The 19351-nt window shown below is 42.8% G+C and overlaps 1 protein-coding gene across 3 annotated transcripts in view; it reads right to left on the bottom strand.

Moving 5' to 3' along the window:
• The window catches only part of AGAP1 (ArfGAP with GTPase domain, ankyrin repeat and PH domain 1), a 288426-nt gene that overhangs the window by 201836 nt on the left and 67239 nt on the right, over window positions 1-19351 (bottom strand). For all 3 annotated transcript variants that reach the window (XM_042822094.1, XM_042822096.1, XM_042822095.1), the window contains exons 2-3: window positions 8035-8093; window positions 2415-2502 (exon numbers count right to left, since the gene is read on the bottom strand). In XM_042822094.1, the coding sequence (XP_042678028.1) occupies window positions 2415-2502; window positions 8035-8093 (147 nt within the window). The remainder of the gene's footprint in view (window positions 1-2414; window positions 2503-8034; window positions 8094-19351) is intronic.

Raw genomic sequence — 19351 nt, 5'->3', positions numbered from 1 at the left:
AAACGGGAAGGAAGAAACAGATGGACACTGAAAAAACAAGCTGTAGAGCAACACATCATTCGTTCTCTTACAAAATACATCTGACTTAAAAAGCTGCCTCGCAGCAACATAGTTACATCCATATTAAACATACAAGGAATCTAAAAGTCAAATTTCTCCCTAAGATTTACTTTGAGAAAAACTGTTTTCATGTTACACTAGAGACTGAAATCAATTCCAAACAAAAGTAAAAGTGAAGCTAAACAAGGAGAGAACACAGCTCCATGATGTTGCATCGCTCCTCCTGTTGGTGGGGAGGTTTGGGGCAGCAAAAGAGCTGAAGGAATCATGAACCCATCTTTACATACTGAGCGCCCACTGACTGGAATGTTGAAGCTACCTTAAAAGCCTAGGGGAGACCTGGCACTCGTCTAATTTAGGACAGGTTTCAGAGTAATTGTAGCAATTGAGAAGGCAAAGGATAGCAGAGATAGAGGTCCCTTGCTGTAATCATCATTTTCACACCGAGTATGCATCAATCACTTTACTAATTGGATACCACTTGTATGATGCCTGATATGTTTTGCTGTTTGTAATCCAGCCAGTCATTTAACTTTCTCTCATAACCAGTCAGGTAGCTGAGACTTTAATGCCTGGTATACATCATATTTTTTTAACCAATTCAACAAACCAACATGTTATAAAGACCACAGAGAAGGATAAATAGAAGGACTGCACTGATTGTATGGACTTATGACTAGGTAAGACAGCAATAGAACACTTTAACAAATCATTTTTAATGTTTACAAAGGAGAAACTGTATGTTTTTCTTTAATGCTAACTCGATTTGAAATCTTGACCCTGTTGCTTACAAGGTGAATTAGAGACCTTTAATTATTTTAGTTTTTCTGCTGTTAATGAAATGGTGTCATTAGCGAGGCTTGTCAGCTACACTTATGTGCAAAGAAATGATTTGACAGTGCTTTTGAAACCTAATCCTTTCGGGAGAAACAGCCCCAACAGTCACTCAAGCACTGCATATAAAAACCCTTCAAGACAAAGAGGACAGCTGGCAATGCTCTCAAGGAACGCTGCCTAAAACATTCATAGTCCAAGAGAAGAGTGCTAACCCCTGTGATTCATCAATGCAGTTACATCTTGCAAGATTTTCTTCTCTTTCTGCTTGTGAAATGAGTAAAAAAAAAAAAAAAGCAGAGATGGCTCATTATTCTATGAATGCTTGCTGTTAGCAGACCTACATGCTGCACGTTTCTCTCTATCAGCATCTAAAAGCAGCAAGCCTCAATGTCACCGAAACGCAGCTCTGTTGCAAGGCTGAATTATCACTCATCCATCCTAGCAAAAACGTGTAAGGCAAGGTTACAAACCAGCCTCTATCGCTGTCCCTGCGATGGCACAACAGCAGCCCTGTCAGTCAGCCACTCCTTTTCCCTCTCCCATTTTTACTACAATTAGAGACTGTTAGAAAATGGAGCAAAACGCTTAATTGCTACCTTTGGTAAGAGTTAATTCAAAACAGATGTTATCAGAGATGCATGAAGCTACCTACTACTGCTGAGAAGACAACTACAGCAAGGGACAAAAACAGTGAGATGTACTGAAGACTTGAAATCAAAAGAAAACAAAATGATACACAAAACAAAGGGAAAATGCTACGGTACAAAAACTGCCTTCTGTCTCTCCGAAACAAGAGCTGCCATGAAGACAATGTATAGTTACCTGCATCCATATCTGCAAAGAATGGAACAGCCAGTAAGGAAAAGAAGGAACCAGAAATTCAGTGTCTCAGAGATGGATTTTAAAAGTTCATAAGGAGAATAAATAAAGAAAATTGTAAAAGTATTTAGCGTACGACACTACTGTAAGGTATTACGATATTTATGATTTCAAACTACAGACGAGGATTATTGCTAAACACTACTTTTCAGGTACTAATTAATATTCTGTGGCATAACAAGAAGTTTCAGGGGTTTCCTTTTTCCCCTCTTTTTAAACCTTCAAATCCAAAGATTTAATATATTAAACAAGGAAAAAGTTACATCTTTAATTTAGCTTGTTACATTTTTTACTTTCCCAAGGTGAGGGGCCCAGGTCTGTAGAAATCAAACACCAGATACAGTAACTCTGGCATCTAAGAGCACTACCCAGGGCAGTAAACTCTACTCAGTACAAGGCTACAGATTCCCATATGGACAAATAACTGATGCAAAAGTATTGAGGGGTACTAACAGGTTACAAAAAAAGGTAAAATTAACTTATTTCACCTACTTATTTCAGGTTGGAGAACCATAAAGGGACATTCTCAGTGAACAGTGGAAAAAAGCAAACTGGATTCTTAACTGATTCATTTTTGCATGATTAAAAATGAATAAAGATGCAGTCTGGGAAGAAAAAGGATTTGCACATCCACATACCTTCGGGTGATTCCTCCTGGACATAGGTGCCAGTCAGATAGCGGTGCACAAGTGCAGACTTGCCACTAGCTAGGTTTCCTACGATCCCCTGGGGAAAAAAGGAGAAATGTTCAACTGCAATCAACTCCAAGACAAAGCAGTATGTTTAAGTAAAATCTTAACACAGCTTACAACTCAAACAAAGCACAGCATAGAGACACAGCATTATTTAGGTTGGAGAAGACCATCAAACATCATGGAATCCCACCATCAACACGACCTGCCCAGTCCCATCACTAAGCCATACCCCCAAGTGCCACATCAAATGTCTTTTAGGCAATGCCTGGCAATCTAACGTAAGGACATCTAAAAGCATACGTGTCCCACCAAAACGACTGCTGCTGCTTTGTCCCTGGCCTGACCATCAGCCAGAAGTGCAATGATACACACAGCAAGGCAGATACAAGCCTGGTCATCCTGCTCTGCACAGTTGGGGGCAGGTGGGTCTGCAGAATGCATTTCCTTTGTGTTTCAGAAGTGCCTTTTGTTCTTGCTCAGCTATCATCCCCCCACTTATTCACCTCTCCCTATGAAACAGAATTCTGCAGACATGGCACATCCTCAGCTTTTGAGAGAGAAGAAGGGAACTAATTTCCTCTTTTAAACAAACCCAGTCTTGCTCTACCCTACTTGTCTATCTTGACCCTAAGCAAAAGTCTGAGAGAAGCTCCCTGCAGACAGGACCAACTCTCTGTTTGGTGTTATGTGTGTGTTTGGTGGCCCTGCTAGGCAGGGGGGTTGGAACTACATGATCCTTGAGGTCCCTTCCAACCCGGGTGATTCTGTGATCTGTGATCTGTTGATCTGCTTGTGGTTGCTCAATACAGGCAAGATGAACAGGTTACACATTAACACACAGTCTCTGTTTCACTTTCTTAATCCTAATTGGTGAGAAGCTATCCTCCTCATTAGAAACTGCTAAAACCAACAGGGCGATGTCACCTTAAAATGACCCAATGACAGCCTCAGAGTCTGTAGGTTGGGGAGGGAGCAGCAAAGACCATCATTTATTCTTTACTGCTGTGATCAACCTTCAATTAAGACTAATAAAAGAGTAGTGTGGAGGATGTCCATCACTCCACAGCTGACATGAAAGGTCAGCTCAGATAAAGCAGGAGCTGAGGCAGAGAGCAAGTGGAAGACAATTTTGCACTACTTGTGATAGCACAAGCTTTAAATGTAATGAATGGTATGGGCTACAGTGAAGAACAACAACCAGGAATCCCAAAGGATTTCAGAAGTAATGGCAAACAAGAGAAACACATGATCTAAGTTGGGGGGTGAGAAAAGGAGAGGGAAGAACCAGATCCCCATTCTGACCTAATACTATAGGAAGCTTCACACTCTGAGCTAGAGAAAAAGAGCTTGAACAGGTAGAAAATGGACTGTAATAAAAAAAAGAGGCACAGGAAGAAATGTGGCACAAGAATCCCACCGTAAGTGCAGCTGGTACCAAGGAGCAGCCCCACCAAAATGAAAAGGAATCCACAGCTCTGGACAATGGACGTCTGCCTGCCGGGCTTTGAGCTGACTTAGAAGAGCGTTTAAATGAGCAGACTGGATGTTTTTAATTTAATTTACATCTAAGAAATTGCAAGCCATGCAAACGTATGCCAAATGCCTACATCTAAAAAGCAGTGCAAATGCCACCTCTGCAGATGACTAACCCTGCATTCTCAGATGCTGCTTCCGTGGAGCAACGCTCTCTGGGAACGAAGCAGAGTTGCATTCACATCTGGCCATGACAAAGCCTTTTATCAGATCTACCTTCCCCTTCAAGGCTAAGGAACAACTTATTCCAGCGAATTATACATTACGTGAGCAACTGCAACACTGCCAGCTTTCACTGCTGAAATTCCAAAATAATCCCTGAAACCCTGACTTCATGCATGTACACATGCTAAGAGCATTTTCACTGAAGCTCCCAACTCACAGGCTGGCTTAAATCCAGGCTGTAACAACATTGTTTACCTGGAACATCACTATTCTGCATTACAGAGGATCCCCTTGTCCTAAGATGTACTTTTGAAACCTCGTAGAAAAGAAAAAGTGGCCAGTAAACTTTAGTGAAGGAAGCTAAATTCTACAGGGGCATGACTTCATCTGCCTGTAAATCTCATCACATGGGAGGATAAATGCCGACAAGAAGAGGATACAGCTGATACCTCAAAATTCCTAATTATTGGTATGCTCCACATGATCTGCTCCACAAGCAGGTCGGACCTGCAAAGCCTGCAAGATGCCCACGCTTACCTGCTAAAATCAAAGGTTGTAGAAGAGCTGAGAAAGACGGTCTCTTGATTTAAGCAAATCAAGACTTGGGGTATGAGACAGTTTCAGTCTCCTAAGCAACTTAAAGATCAACACCAAAAACCAAGAAGCAATTAAGCTGCTTGCTAGTTTGTTATTGCTGGTTAGTCTGTTGTCTTCAGCAAGTGGCTGACCAGAATGCTATATTCACTGAAGCAGTAGCTTCACTTCTTAGAAGAAGCTGACTTCGTATTCTCAATGCAAGCTTCCCCCTCTCCCTCCCCATTAGCTTTGTATCACAACAGAACAAACCAAAAATGGCAATCAAACCCCAAACCCCATCTCTAAGTCAGCAGATCAGACATACTACTTACATTGCCTCCTCTGCAGATAAACAGTCAGGCTAAAGCTCTTGTTGAGTAACACAACTTCTGAAGAACTGGAAAGAACACAAATTCTGCATGGTTTTGCTAGGAAAATCATGATAGCAAGGAGTGTTTTGTGTTTTCACTTTAGAACAAGAAGCTCTAGACCTTTGGAAATGGCATACTGAAGCTACTTCTGACCTGCCTTGTAGCCAGTGTAGCCACAAGGCATCTGTGAATCCATTTGACTGTTAGAGTCACACAAACTCACCTCAGACATCAGAACAAAAATACAGCAGGTTTGGATTTTTTTTCCCCCTGAAGAGGCTGAAGAGGCCTGACAGCACTGAGCAGCACAGCCACTCACGCCATGCAGATTGCTACAGCCTGCAGAAAACCCGGGTGCTTACTTTAGAGCTCCATAAACAGGATCCAGGAACATCAGCGATGCTCCAGAAATTGACACGTCTCACCCAGCCAGCTAACACACTGCTGACAATAACAGAAGTCTCACAATCAGTTCTGTTGCAGTATTTGGCTAGCAGAAACAAATATAACACATGAAAGAAATCCAGCCTGATACATATTAGAAGGGGAAGGGGAGACAGAAGGGAGGACCGTTATTCTTTCTGAAAAATATGTCACAAAACATATCCACCCATTCGCTTTTTTGTTCATATTCTTGTGTTATTTTTATGAGCCTTTTTTCCTCAATCCTGCATTTTCCCTGCCCCTCTAGACTCAATTTGTGCTCCCTTTAAACGTCCATAGATCCTGAAGGTATAACCACCTGCTACAGAAATGAAATGTCAACTCCAATGTAAGGACTGCCCAGACACTGCAGTAGGCAACCTCTCCCAGCAAGCCCCAGACCATCTCTTCCTACAGAGCACAGCCCACGCCAGCAGGGGCTCCTTCTTAAACCAGCAGCATTTAGACTCATCTCCCCATCTGCACTGCTGCATTCAATGCTGATGGGAGCAAACACTTCTCACACCTCTCTGACATGCCCAGCACAGACACAACACAGTGACAGTGCTGCAGCAGAAGAGTGCAGTCAGGCTTCAATACTGCCTTTTAATTCCTCTCACACAGACAGGAGCTGATGATTACTCTGGACTCACTACGCAGACCTCCTTCCCAAGGGCAGATTTACAGGAAAGGGGGAGCAGACTTCAGACCTAGTTTGCCCTTTCTGCCAGAGCACAAGTTCACAGCCCCCGTTGGTGCAATTAGCTTCAATAATTTGCTGCAGTATAATCAAATTATCATCTCTGCAACGGTAAGAGTTCTGCTTTTATCAGTATTACACAAACTAAAGCCTCAGACAGCGATCTTGAGGCTCACGCATGCTGACCACTGAAAATCAATTCTCTACAGCAGCTGCATAGCAGTTTATTTTCATATGGCTGCTTACACAACGTTGGGACAAGAGATTCAAGATGAAAGCATTCACACAACGCAGCCTTAGGGCACAGTTAGTTCTTGTGATACCAAGACTCCGATGCTCCGAGATTGTTTGCATTCTGTATTATAGCACAGGAACTACAGCTTTGGACTCACCTGCAAGCCACAAGTTTATTTCCAGGTGTTAGGAATTGGCAGGGCCAGGAAGGGGGTGGGATGAACAAAGAAACTCTCTGCAGATCCTGCACAGCATAAACTAGCTATTACCACCGTGCGCTGGACTCCATCCAACACTTCTCAGTCCTAAATTCTTTTTATTTTCTTCTGCCAGATATTTTAGGAGATAACTGTCTTCTAATAGCAGAGTTTTATGCACCAACCAATTCTCTTCTGCTCACCCTGTGCACCAGCGGAATTAAAACAGGAATGTAACTCCAGGCGGGAGGAAGCTGTTTCCATTGGAATGCCATTGCAAGCTAGGGCATTTGTCATGTTAACTTTAACCTAAGCTTTCTCCATAAGCATTATCATCAATTCCAATTTGGAAAGAGAAATTTGCCATGTGAGAGCTGGACTAATGAAGCATAGCTCCAGCTGTCCATTCTTGAATTGATGTGTTTTTGTCCAATTCACTTTGCCACTCGGCAAGCAGATGCTTAAGTGGGAGCAGCTCAGGCATTTAAAACAAGACAGGAGTGATCCAAGCACAAACTGATCCAGCCCTAAGACCATCCGAAGCAGATCACAGGTGTCTGTGGTATTACCAACTACAGTATCTGAAATACCATAGCACTTTTTATAGACTGAGAAATTCAACGTATTTAATTAAATCTGGACTTTCATAGGGTAAACATCACAGTGATGTTTGATGTCAACAAGTAGAAGATTTCAGCCTTCATCTCCAGCCTCCGTGTTTACAACTTTAAAAAGGAAATTCGGGAAATTCCCCCAATTTTCTGTGTTCTTTTGCCTTTACATCCATTTATTTGTGAAACTGCTCAGCCAAAGGAAAAACTGTCTTAAGCAGCTATTGAATCATTCTTCACTCTTTTAACTAAAACGTTTTTGATTCCTTAAATGAAAGTCCCAAATATTTCTCTTTTCATTAAGTATAATAAAAAGCTTTGAGAAATATAAGCAAACAAACCACCAGACAGAACATTTATTTTTAAGTTCCTTTAAGACAGGGAGAGAAGGCATTTGGTCCTTGAAGAAATTGTGCAAGCAAGATAAAAGGAGCTTTAGATATCACCTGCTAGCATTCAGTTCGCTCTCTTATAGAAGTGTAAGACCTCCCTGTCCAGAAGATCACACCACGAAGCTGGTGCTAGTAGGCACATAAGTTCAAACAGAAATAAAACACACAAGTGGATCTTTGAAGCATGCTAGCTGAACCAAAAAAACACATTCGCTTCAGAGTTTTATTTTGAAGCAAATACTTCACTTCTTAAAATCACCTTCTATGTTTATGGTAAATTTAATGAACCTCAGAAGACTTTTCACTCCTGCACAGCATTTTCAGAATGGTTTTCAGAGAAAGAAGTAAATACAAAACTCACCACTTTCAGCTCTGGTACGGATCGGCTTAGTGTCCATTCCTGGCTATTTACAAAGGCATCTGTAAAAGCAGAAAAACAGTCACCCAGTCAGTGCAGTGACATTTAATGGTCTGCCACCCCAAATTCCACATTAAGGCCTTGGACATTCCAGAGATCACAAGACTGATAGGCCAACACATTGAGTTTGGAGAAATCATACAAAACCTCAAGAATCTGCAACTAAATGTTATGCAGAATGGATGCACTGCCTGCAGCAAGTCCAGCTGTACCACCTCAGTTGGAATGAAGACGACCAGTGCTAACTCCAGTCCTGTGTTACAGAAAGGATCTCCCAGTGTGTACCTAGTCCAGCTGCTTCACATCCACCATGCTACAAGTTTTCCCCTACAAGGAAAGCCTTGGATGGCTCTTCATGTTCTACATCAACAGCAGCTGAATGAACGATGAATCACCATCAGTGATCAGATTACGACTTGTGGTCAGTGAGACAAAAGATCGGAAAAAGATCTGAAAAATTCACTAAGGATTGCACTTAAGAAGAGCCATCTAGACTTCAATAACGCATAGAGACATTTGCTACAACACTAACTATATCTGTTAGGGCAGAAAGAACTGATTTCTGGTAAATCAGCAAGTGAAGTTCCATCACTGATCCCAAAAGAAAGTCAGTGCTGCACCTCACTGAGGTTCTCACACACAAAAGAGAGAAAGAAGGCTCTTCAACAACCAAAAGTTGTTCTCATTTTGTTCCTTCTGTAAAGGCCCAGACAACTGAAGGCAAAAACATAAACGCCTTTCAGTTCGGAATTCAAGCAGCATTATTCTGAAAGATGAGTTAACATTTTCCAAAGCAATGCAAAACTGATTACATTACTGTGTGTCACAGACTACTCCCACCCAGCAGATTAGATTCAACTCTACAGTAATTAAAGAGCACTGAAGAAGTACCAGTGTAACAGATGCAATTCTCGGCGTTACAAGAAATAACAGGTGAAAAGTTATGCCTGCCTACATTATCCATAAGCATGCAAAAGCTTTGAACACAGCTATTTTGGGACTGATACACCAACCTGCAGAAGAAGGCAATTGCATTCTCCCTCTGAATCCAGAACATGGAGTATCTGGAAGCAACTTTTTACCCTAAATGGAATCCTTACTGGTTTAAGAAACCGTGAGTTGCAAGCAAACTTTCCCACTGCTTAAATAGAAGTAATCTCAAAGCAAACCTGTACTTCGCATCACATCTCCGTTGCTCACTATACACGTTACTCTTGCTCAATATGACAAAGATGCATTTGATGTGAACTTGGAAGCTTTCCCCATCCTTAATGCATCACTGCAACACGATGCTTGCAGATACTGCTTCAACTATTAAAGCAAGCTTTAATAGTTACTGTTTTATCCTTCATATCATTTAGGACAACAAAGCTTCGGTTACGAAAGGAAGAACGCCAATTATTACTAAGTATCACAGAATCATTTAAGTTGGAAAGGACCTTTAAAGATCATCTAGTCCAACTCCCAAGCACATTTTGGTTAAGCAAACCAAGCATTTCTGAGTTTAAACACAATGGTTTCAATTATCGGGTTAGCAATGTGTTGAAGCAGCATGACAGGGTGAAAAATGAACAGCACATTGTAGTTATCACCTCATCTTGAACTCAGAATGAGCTATTTGTATCAAGCAGTAGGTGAGCATTCGTCAAACATGATCTCATCTCAGCCTCAGACCAAACTGCAGGCCCAGATGAGGACAGGGTAACAAGGGAACAGAGCTTTGAGAGGCTGGATGGAGAGAAATAAATGCAAGTCTCAAGAGCCATCACAAAACAGCCTACTCCAAAACATTCCTCGCTTTTAAGTAATTTGGTACAGCTGGAATACATATTTACTGCATTGCTTGGAAACTACCACATTAGCATATAAAAAGGCTGTAGGGGGTCAGGCCAAAGATCCAGCTCTGGCAGTATCCTGTTACTGCAGCACAGCCCAAGAGCAGATACTGCAGTAAGAATTACGATATTTAGAAAATAACATGTTGTTCATGCAGGCTGCTGGCAATTTAGTTTGATGACATCCTGAGTCATGTGCGTCCTTCCATGTGTGTCAGGGGAGGTATGTGCCTCGAGTCCTATTTTCCGGCATACAGAACACAATTTGGAAGCTAGAAACAAGTAAATATTCCTGCCAGGTCAGATGCAACATGGACCTCTCTATAGAGCACGTTGTGAGGGCCTGGCACTGCCGCCCAGAGAAGGTGCTGCATCCCTGGAGGCACTCAGGGCCAGGCTGGATGGATGCAGTCAATTTCAGATCTACACATCTAATTTGTCACACTGGTCTCAGAGTCACTCAACATCTAACTCACCTCCACCTTTTAGAACTAAGATTAAATAAAAGTTAAGCTCAGACCACCTCTTAAGATATATTCACTGAAGGATGATGTTTGCAGTTTATGAGATAGCCTGACAAACCAGGAGGATCTCTCCTACAAACTACTGCTCACGGACTGGATGGTAACACGGCTCAATAGATTCAAAGGACTTCACACAGAAATTGGTGTGTTTCTTCCCCTGTGTTTAGCAAGCCAACTTTTTGGCAGGGATGAAGGATGACATGCCTGTTGCCCCTTTCCCCCATAGCTGAGTATGCATTCTTACTTTCTCCATTCGTACCCACGAAGTTCACCATTTCACGTGCAAGACTGCAGCAGCTCAGCAAGAAGAACTAGCCAAACCTGTACAACACAAGGGGGTTCTGTGACCTCCAGAATCTCAGGTATCAGAGAAAACCTATCTCAGGCAAATATTATGCCTGTCTTTACAGAAAAAGTGGATTCTGAAACAAACGTCAACAAGCTTTGGCAAAAAGCAGCATTGTATTTTAGCTCCACATATGATTAGAAAAAGCAAGCAGATCCCCACAACTGCTCCTGCAGAGGCCTGCAAATAAGCCGACATGTCAAGCTGAGGGGTAGACTCACAAAGTGTGATTTACAGTGGCATTTTTACAAGGAATAATGAATTACAGTTAAAAAAAAAAGAACAAGTCAGGAAGGAGTATCTGGCTTTAGCAAAAAAGAGATTAATGTGCCATATTTGTATGAATGCTGATGAACCAAGCTAACGAATTTTCCTTTAGAACAAATGCCTCACAGTAGTGATTTACTCTGAGTTAATCCCCAAACCCATGGAAGTTAAGGTGAAAAGGTCAAATACCTGCAGATAGAACAAGACAAACAAGCCTGAGGTTTTGCTCTTTTTCCCTTCCAGAGGCTATTTGGGGGTGGGGGATTTTTTAAATTTATTTTTTATTTTTTTTTTAACTAAGACTAAACTACAGCATGAACCATTGGACGCAGCCAACTGCACAACACTGAGCATTTATTGGGTAGTTCACAATCTTATCCTGCTAAATAAAAGCCCACCACCAAATGCTGATTTAAGTATACTGGAATAGATTTGCATAATGAACAGAACCACATGTATGAAGTTGATCAAGTGCCTTGTTTGCATTGCTTTCCAACTTGAGAATTGAAGTGAACTCAACCTTCACGTCCAACTACAGGCTATACATACAAAAGGAATGACTTCTGTCAATAATTAATCACAGCTGTATGCCCCCTTCATTTAACTGCTGCATCAGTGATCAAAAGCTTCAAAATGCACGGTGCCAATCAGCTACTTTTAAAACGTGCACCAAGAATATAACTTATGTTGCATTTTCTTAGCCAAGCTTTCCTTCCCACATCATAGCCTTCATTTTCCCTTGTTATTCCCTAGCCCACCTTCGAGTATTCCTGCTACATGCAGGTTCTCTGCTCTACTCACACATCACTGTGCTGAAACACAAATTACAGCAATATTCTCAGCTGGTTTGAAGCCTCTATGCAGGAACTCGGCTTCAGCCAGAGGAACCTTCCCTACTAGACCCCAAAACTCAGACCCAGGTGCATGTGCTATTTTGCTTCCCCACTAACACAGCGTTGTGGAGAAACGCTGGGCTCTGATGATGATTCTTGGCAAGATTTATGTTCTCCATGGCTTAGTCCAACGGCAGACTTCCAGTCCTGCTTAGAATAACCTTTCAAAAAGAGAAACATCTTCCTGCTTTTAGGGCCACGAATAATCACTAAAAAACCAAAGCACCAGCAAAATCCAGTCTCAGTTTGTTAATTTGACTCCCAAAGCAAGCAGTTTGAATCTTGCATCATCCAATCCTAACTGATGTAAAAACACAATACGTTCCATTATTTGAAAATATTTAAGAAGTGCAATTGATTACAGTGAATATTAGGAGATGACAGGATCAACAACTCAGCGGCCCACGATTGAAGGGGCTATAAATGGGGAGATGGCCGCATTCAGCACCATGTCTATGAGCAGGCTCCCGAAGGCTGTGGATGAAAGATTCAGCATGAGGGGTTGGGAGACAATTTTCAAGCATTTTATCTATTAAAAGAGATAAAAGAAAACCTCTGAATTATCTTTTTTTCCTACCAAAATTCTTAGCTCCTTCAGCAGCCATACATCATTGCCTCCCAACACTGATCCGACTCAATACATCCCATGAAGGTGGTAAGGGAAGACAACAAACCACCTCCTGCAGGTGCTTACTCTTCTCCAAGCACCACAGACCTGCAACATACAGCTGCCAATACCAAAATGAGATAAATCTCTTGCACAGCAAGCTGGCCACATTCACACTTCTGCTGCCTGCTTGCTTTCTTTCAGCATAACAGCATTTCTAATCCACCACACTAATGCCACAGCAGACTTTGGCTCACTGATACCAACCAAACTTGAGCTCTGCAGTCTCATTGCACAGAAGACAAGCATGGTCCTCAACTACTTCATCTAGTCATCACTCCATTCCAGAAGGGACATGGGGGCCTGGAATGCATGGACCAGATATCACTAAGATTACAGCTCCTACGGCAAACCTGAAGTTATTTCCATTTAGAAAGGCGTCACTGTGTCCTTAAAGAGCTAGAAAAAAGTGTGTCAACTCAGGTCAGCCGTTCCCAGCTCAGACTGCCTGTCTTCCTGCTTTAGACATGTAAGAAGGCTCCAGCTCACTGCCTGAATTGCATTACACACAAGAGCTACTTGGCTGTTCCAGGGTAATATCTGAAAAAACTATAGGCTAAAAAAAGGGTGGGTTTTTTTCCTCTCCCTTTTTTCTCCCTGCAGACACCATGCTTCCCTAGTACTCCAGTAAGACAAGCTGAGACCAGGGAACTTTCTTCCAGAAGAAGACACACAGCCTCAGGGGGTGCAACAAGAAAATAAGATACAGGTCAGACAGACCTGTTAGCAACAACTCAAAGCCAAACTTACAAAAGAACCCAAAGGAATTATGTGATGCAAGGAAATCTAGGTGAATCCCATTTACTACTACAAGACACAGTATCAAGACCGCAAATAGACCACATTATTAATAACGACAGCTGGAGCTGATTAGATTTATACCACCCTCACCATCCTTGTCAATCCCATTACAAAAATCAACAATGACACATAGGAAATAAACAACAACAAAAGCCAACCAGATCTGCTGATTAATACTTTGGGAAAACCAAATGCCACCATGATCCCCTGCAGCCTGCCTCCCCAGAACCAGCACAGGAGTCTCTGCCCCATTCACTGCTCTGCTAACCTTGGTTTGTCCTTTATTATCACTGAAACATCTCACCCTTGACTGGTAATTTAAACCAAAGCCTGAGAAGCTCACAGATTTCTTTTCATCTCATCGAGATGAAAACCTAGTGACAAACCCATCCAAAAGGAGAGCTGAGCAGAGAGCTGGCAGAAGTCTTTACAGTATGACATAAAAAGACTCAAATCTGCAATGATTCTTGGAAAGCTTCTTAATAAGAGTCTCCCTCAGGCTATCCCAAAGCTCCTTTGCTCTCCTTTTAAATTAGGAAAATCTATCAAAAAAAAAAAAAGAGAGGGATTTCTGTGGAAACCCTCAGCAAAAGATCCTTTTCTATTCGAGAAGAACAGGAGCTGCCAAAAACACAGAGCGAAGCACCGACTGCGTGATGGCCTGATCCTACCCCTAACGGCTTCTGCATCACAGGCAATATTTTAAGAGTTAATTTCTACACTGAAGTGTAAGAATTAGAGAACAAACAGGTAGAAAGAATATGCATGCAAGTTCCTGCTTGCCCGCAGAGATGGAGACGAATCCACACACCTCTTTTCTGGAGTCTTATCAAAGGAGAACTTTTAGAACGTATTTCCCCAAGCTTGCGTGCAAATTCTCTCAACAAAGAAGAAAACACAACTTCTGGGATGAGGGTTCTGATATTAATGCAACATGAATTGTTGAGAACAGGGCAATCTCTCAGCACGCTCTGTCCAGCTCAGCCCCCAGCACTTCAGGTCAAAGCACCTTCAGCTCCAGCACAGTACCACTCTCCTTTTGGTACTGATCCTCTCTGCTTACGCACTCAATTCTATAACAAAACTACAAACAGCAACGTGAAGCAGTAAGAAATGTTTGAAGACCAGCATGCTGAAGCTGCTTTTGCTCCTCCCTCTCAGCCTGACAGTGCGACAGCCGCAGCACTGCATCGCTTTCCTTTGTATCCTGACTAGAAATTACCACTGCACACACACAACTGGTGAATTACTCTCCCCGCAGCGTAAAGCCCCAGGCTCCTCTTCCTTCCCAAGCTGAAGAAGTGTCATTTATTCCTTTCTGTGTGTTTTAACAGCACAGGCCCAAGGCAGCAGCCTGGCTCTCACCCTCCTGCCCACACCTCGCTGATCAGCTTATGAGCATCTTGCAGAAGAAGTCGTGACAACTGCAACAAACCAATCCACTTACAGCCCGAAAATGAGAGGTTTTCACCAACTGTCAATTTAAAAGCCTTTGCCTGTTCCATCTGCCGGAACGAACACAAACGCTTTACAGCGGTCAGGCTTACCACTGCTTACTAATTATCAGATGGGCACCTCGGCCCCCAGTGATCTGAAAAAACATGCCCTGTAACTAAGAACTATATTAAATGGATATTTAGGTCAAAGCCCAAATCCATCTTCCCCCAGCAGCCGACAGCTGCAGCACACTGCCTGCGTGCTGCCATGGAAACAAAAGGAGCTCTGGCAATGGAAAGAGCTGTGCAACCCTAGCGGACAGCAAGTCAGCCTTGTCTAAAATACACCTTTGGGCTCAGCAATTGAGCAGCTCTCCTCTGCCTGCTTTGTCCTTAGGTGGAACAGCTCTGACCGAGGCCTTTCTCCTCGCAGTCTGAGAGCCAGGATATTTCTCATCGCGAAGAGCTTGCAGCCTCACTAAATGACATACACAGCGTGGAAACACGAGGACCACAAAGTGCTTCAAGAGCTCTGCAGCCCCTTTAAGGAAACAGAAAATACCACCGCTAAAATCAGGGTTTTCTCCTGAGGTAACTGCCATCAGATAACAGCAGCACACTTCAGAGAGCAAAGAGCAAAGACTGTCAGGATTAGACAGAAATTCCAAAGAAATGCAAATTCCTTTACGCTCAGCACCGTTCCTCTGAGCAAATGTGGCACAAAACTAGCAGTCCCTTTCAGAGACGGGCAATGACAACCACAAGAAGAAACTGAAAGGAACATAAAAGCAGACAGAAACAGAAAATTAAAGTAACGTCAGAGTAAGGCCAGTCCCAAGCACGTTAACAGCAGGAAAGGCAACGATCGCTTCAAAACAAAAGATATCGTAGCAGCACTCCTTCTCTTTTTATTTATTTTCAAAGTCCTTAGCCTCTCTTTTTCACCTGACCCCTCTGGCAGGCATTTAGAGCAGAGCCTCTGCAACCACTACGCACACGCTGCGCAGACCAAGCGATGCTGCTGTGTAAATGATCAGAAGTGGGGTGAATAAGAACATTTCTGCAATTAAGTGGTTAGAACAACCTCCTCAACATACGTGGCTAAAAACTACATCGCTTCAAATGCTTATTACCTGTGACAGGACAGAAAACAGCACTCCCCCCTCCACGTAGGGCTCTGGGTTGTGGGGGTGCCTCAAGGTAGGTCTGAGTCCTGCCATGAAATTGTATCGCTATTTTCAGGCAATACAGAGCGTTGCTTTAAGCACCAAAACCCCAGAGAATGCAGCCGAACAATTAACCAGAGCACAGCTCGACTCCAGGAAAACAAACAAAGCCAAAGCAGATGAAACGCCTGGGAAATGCCTTGTTTTGCTCATCAGAAAGCAGGTCAGTGTCAGAGGTGAGCTCTGTTTTACACCGTATCTTTGGGGAAAGCCAGCGCCAGCACAGGAAAGATTACATCAATTGTAACGAATGAAAACCTGGAGATTTTAAGCTGCAAAAAGCCATGCTTGAGACATCACGGGAGTCGTAAGCATTTTATAAACCCATGTTGGAGGAGCAAAGATGCCCACAGCACCCAAATGGGTGGTTGTTAACTCTAGGTTACGTTTTGTGACTAAAGACATAAACAAGGAATTAACCTTCGTGTCTGAATATAAACGAGAGACTTCCTTACAGCGGGTGACAAAGCTGAAGAGGGACAGATTACACAGTAAACAAAAGAAGAATCAATGTCAAAATATAAATTAAAAAAAGATGAAGTGGGAGAAACATGAAGCGGGTTTTAAATGAACATAGAAAAGGCTTTTATTTGGCAAGCCAGAAAGAAAGCCAACACGGAGATGCCAAGTACAACTGAGAAACTGCTTGGCACAGTTTTACGTTTTCCAAATAGGTAAGAATAAAAGACAAAGCAAAAAAGAAAAAAAATGAACCACAGAAAACCGATGACTACTTGGTAGAGAAGAAAATAGGTTTTTATATGTAAAACAACAACAGTTTTCAATAAGATATTATTATTTAAATTACAGCCAACACTATAATGTAACTCACAGATGATCTGCATTCCTGTTCTGACCCAAGTTGGCAGCTGGGAATTACAAGGTGTTACCACACCTCCTCCCCATGCGCTCCTCCAACTTGCATCAACACGCAGCTCAACTAAAAGTACCCTCTTCAAATAAAAGCAACCCTACACATATTTTATCCATCAGCTAATAGCTGAGCCCTTAAGTATTTAAACTCACACAGTCCTACAGGGGCTCACAGCTCAGTTACCTCTTGGATAGCAGAACAAAAGAGAACAGCATTTGGCTGGTTTTGAACCTGCCTCCTGTTTCCCAGTTGTCATCAAGAAGGGCTCACCAAGAGCAAGTCCATCTCTGCCCTCCTCCTCTCCCAGGATGCTGTAACCTCTTTGTCTTCCCCTTCCTACACAGCACAGTTCCTCCACTCAGCTCGCTTGGCCCTTGCATGGATTGAACTTCCTGCTGTTCTCATGCACTTCCTTCTCCTATATTCATTTCCAGGTGCAAGGACCACCGCCACCCCCCAAAGCCCCAGCCACTGCTCTCTTTCAATGGCAGCATGACAAGGTGCTCTGTTTTCTGCCCCTAACACTACTTGCTTTCAGCTCTGCAGAGCGCTCCATTCATGTTTCCCACAAAGCTCTCACAGATGCAAAGATGCACAGCCTTTGATGAATTATTTAGGACTGCTCTATTCCCATGCAGCTCTTTGCGCTCTGCCACATTTAAGTTTAATCTGCCAGTTTATCCACCATTAACCATCCCAAGGTCTTTCCACAGCTCATTTTTTGACCTTGAAAAAAAAAAAAAAAAGAAACAAAACAGGAAACCATCTCCCTGGTTCACCCCCTATACCTCACCCAGGAGGTTTGCCGGTATCTTAACCCAAAACTGTTGTAGAACATGGGTTTGCTGATGATTTTTTCTAAGGGAACTACTTATTTCCAGATTTCCCACTTTTTCCATAACTACACACACAAGAGAAACCTCCCTTTTATCTGATGGCAGCTTAACTCACGCCTCTAGTGAGAGCAGCTCCTCCAGTCTTCAAATGAACCGTACTTAACAAATTTCCCATGTCCTCCTCTCAAGAACCCCAGCAAATTTGTGAGCTGTGATTTCCCCTATAGAAGCCAAGCTCGCCCTTCCCCACTACATCATTTATCCACAGCACTCACACTTCTGAACAGCCTCTGCCAACCTGATGGCCACATGCTCAGCGTGATTAAAGCACAGCGAGGCAATTCCTACCACAGGCACACCCATGCAGCCACAATCAGGTCAGTGTGGTTACAGGGGTGTGATCCAGCCTCTCAGCCCACAAACCAAGACTCTGCTACACGCCTGCTTATCAAAATGCTCCTTCCTTTCAAGTCACCTACGAGGAAGTGGAACAAACTGTACAACGAGCACTGGTGCAATCTAGGATGCTTCATTCTTCTACCAAGTATTAGTGCTGTTCTGTACCAGCTGGTGAAATCACAGCACTGGGATGCAAAAACTCACAGTATCAGGTTCAATTACTTCCAAATCTCTCTCACCCCAGCCTCTCTGCTCACCACTTCAAGTCTGAGCTCCAGAATCACAGAAGCATTCAGATTCACCTTCTCACTTCTTTCAATTGTGGCTACAGATAGCATGTTCGTACAGAAGTACATCTAGAAAAACATTCCCCTTCTCCACAAGGGAAATTATGACTTGTTTATGCAACACATTTCTGAAAACATTTTTTAGAACTCGAGTCATGTCTCAGAGATTGCTATGCTGGTTGTCAAAACAGTGTATTTTTTTCCCTGACTCTACCATATGTAATGCTAAGTCCACTTTCCCTAACTTGATATCACCCATGCAAGATTTGGAGATGATTAGTGGAAAATACACAAATGAGACACTGTTCTCCAGAGAGCAGCATAGCAGGAACAATCTTAAGTTCTTCTATTTATTAGCCTGATGCACATCTAACTTGTTTAAACAAGGCTTTTGTCAAATGTCAAAAAAAATGTTAATGCAATCCAAGGCATGCTCTCAAGGGGAATTTATGCTGAGCTGGAACCAACTTGCAAGCCTTAGCTTCAGCCACAAGGAAACACTGAAGGGGGGCCCCTCTTCCCAACTGCAAATAGATCTGCTAAGATAGAAAGGTTTACTTACCAAGAGCTGTTACAGGGAGCTTAAAGCAGGAAATCGGGGTTAGGACACGTATTTGAAACACACCAGTGTGAGGTCAAAGACACCCTAATGCCCATGGGACAAAGCAGCACCTCAGTGCTCCCCTGTGATCTCCATCACCTGCATAGTGATTGTGAAGCTGCACTCAGCTTCAGCAGCTTGGGGAAGCAGTGCAAATGCTCACCTCAGGTGCTCCTTCTGATGCCTTATTAGGTTTTGCTTTCTTCTCCCCCAGAATAAGGATCACGTCCACTCATGTCTATCTCACTACTGTTCTGCCTAAGAGAAG

Source organism: Centrocercus urophasianus, unplaced genomic scaffold, assembly GCF_019232065.1.
Source record: "Centrocercus urophasianus isolate 14NV4802_14NV808 unplaced genomic scaffold, USGS_Curo_1.0 seq_20, whole genome shotgun sequence".
NCBI lineage: Eukaryota > Metazoa > Chordata > Aves > Galliformes > Phasianidae > Centrocercus > Centrocercus urophasianus.
The sequence above is the reverse complement of the archived record's forward strand: the minus strand, read 5'-3'. Positions and strand labels throughout refer to the sequence as shown.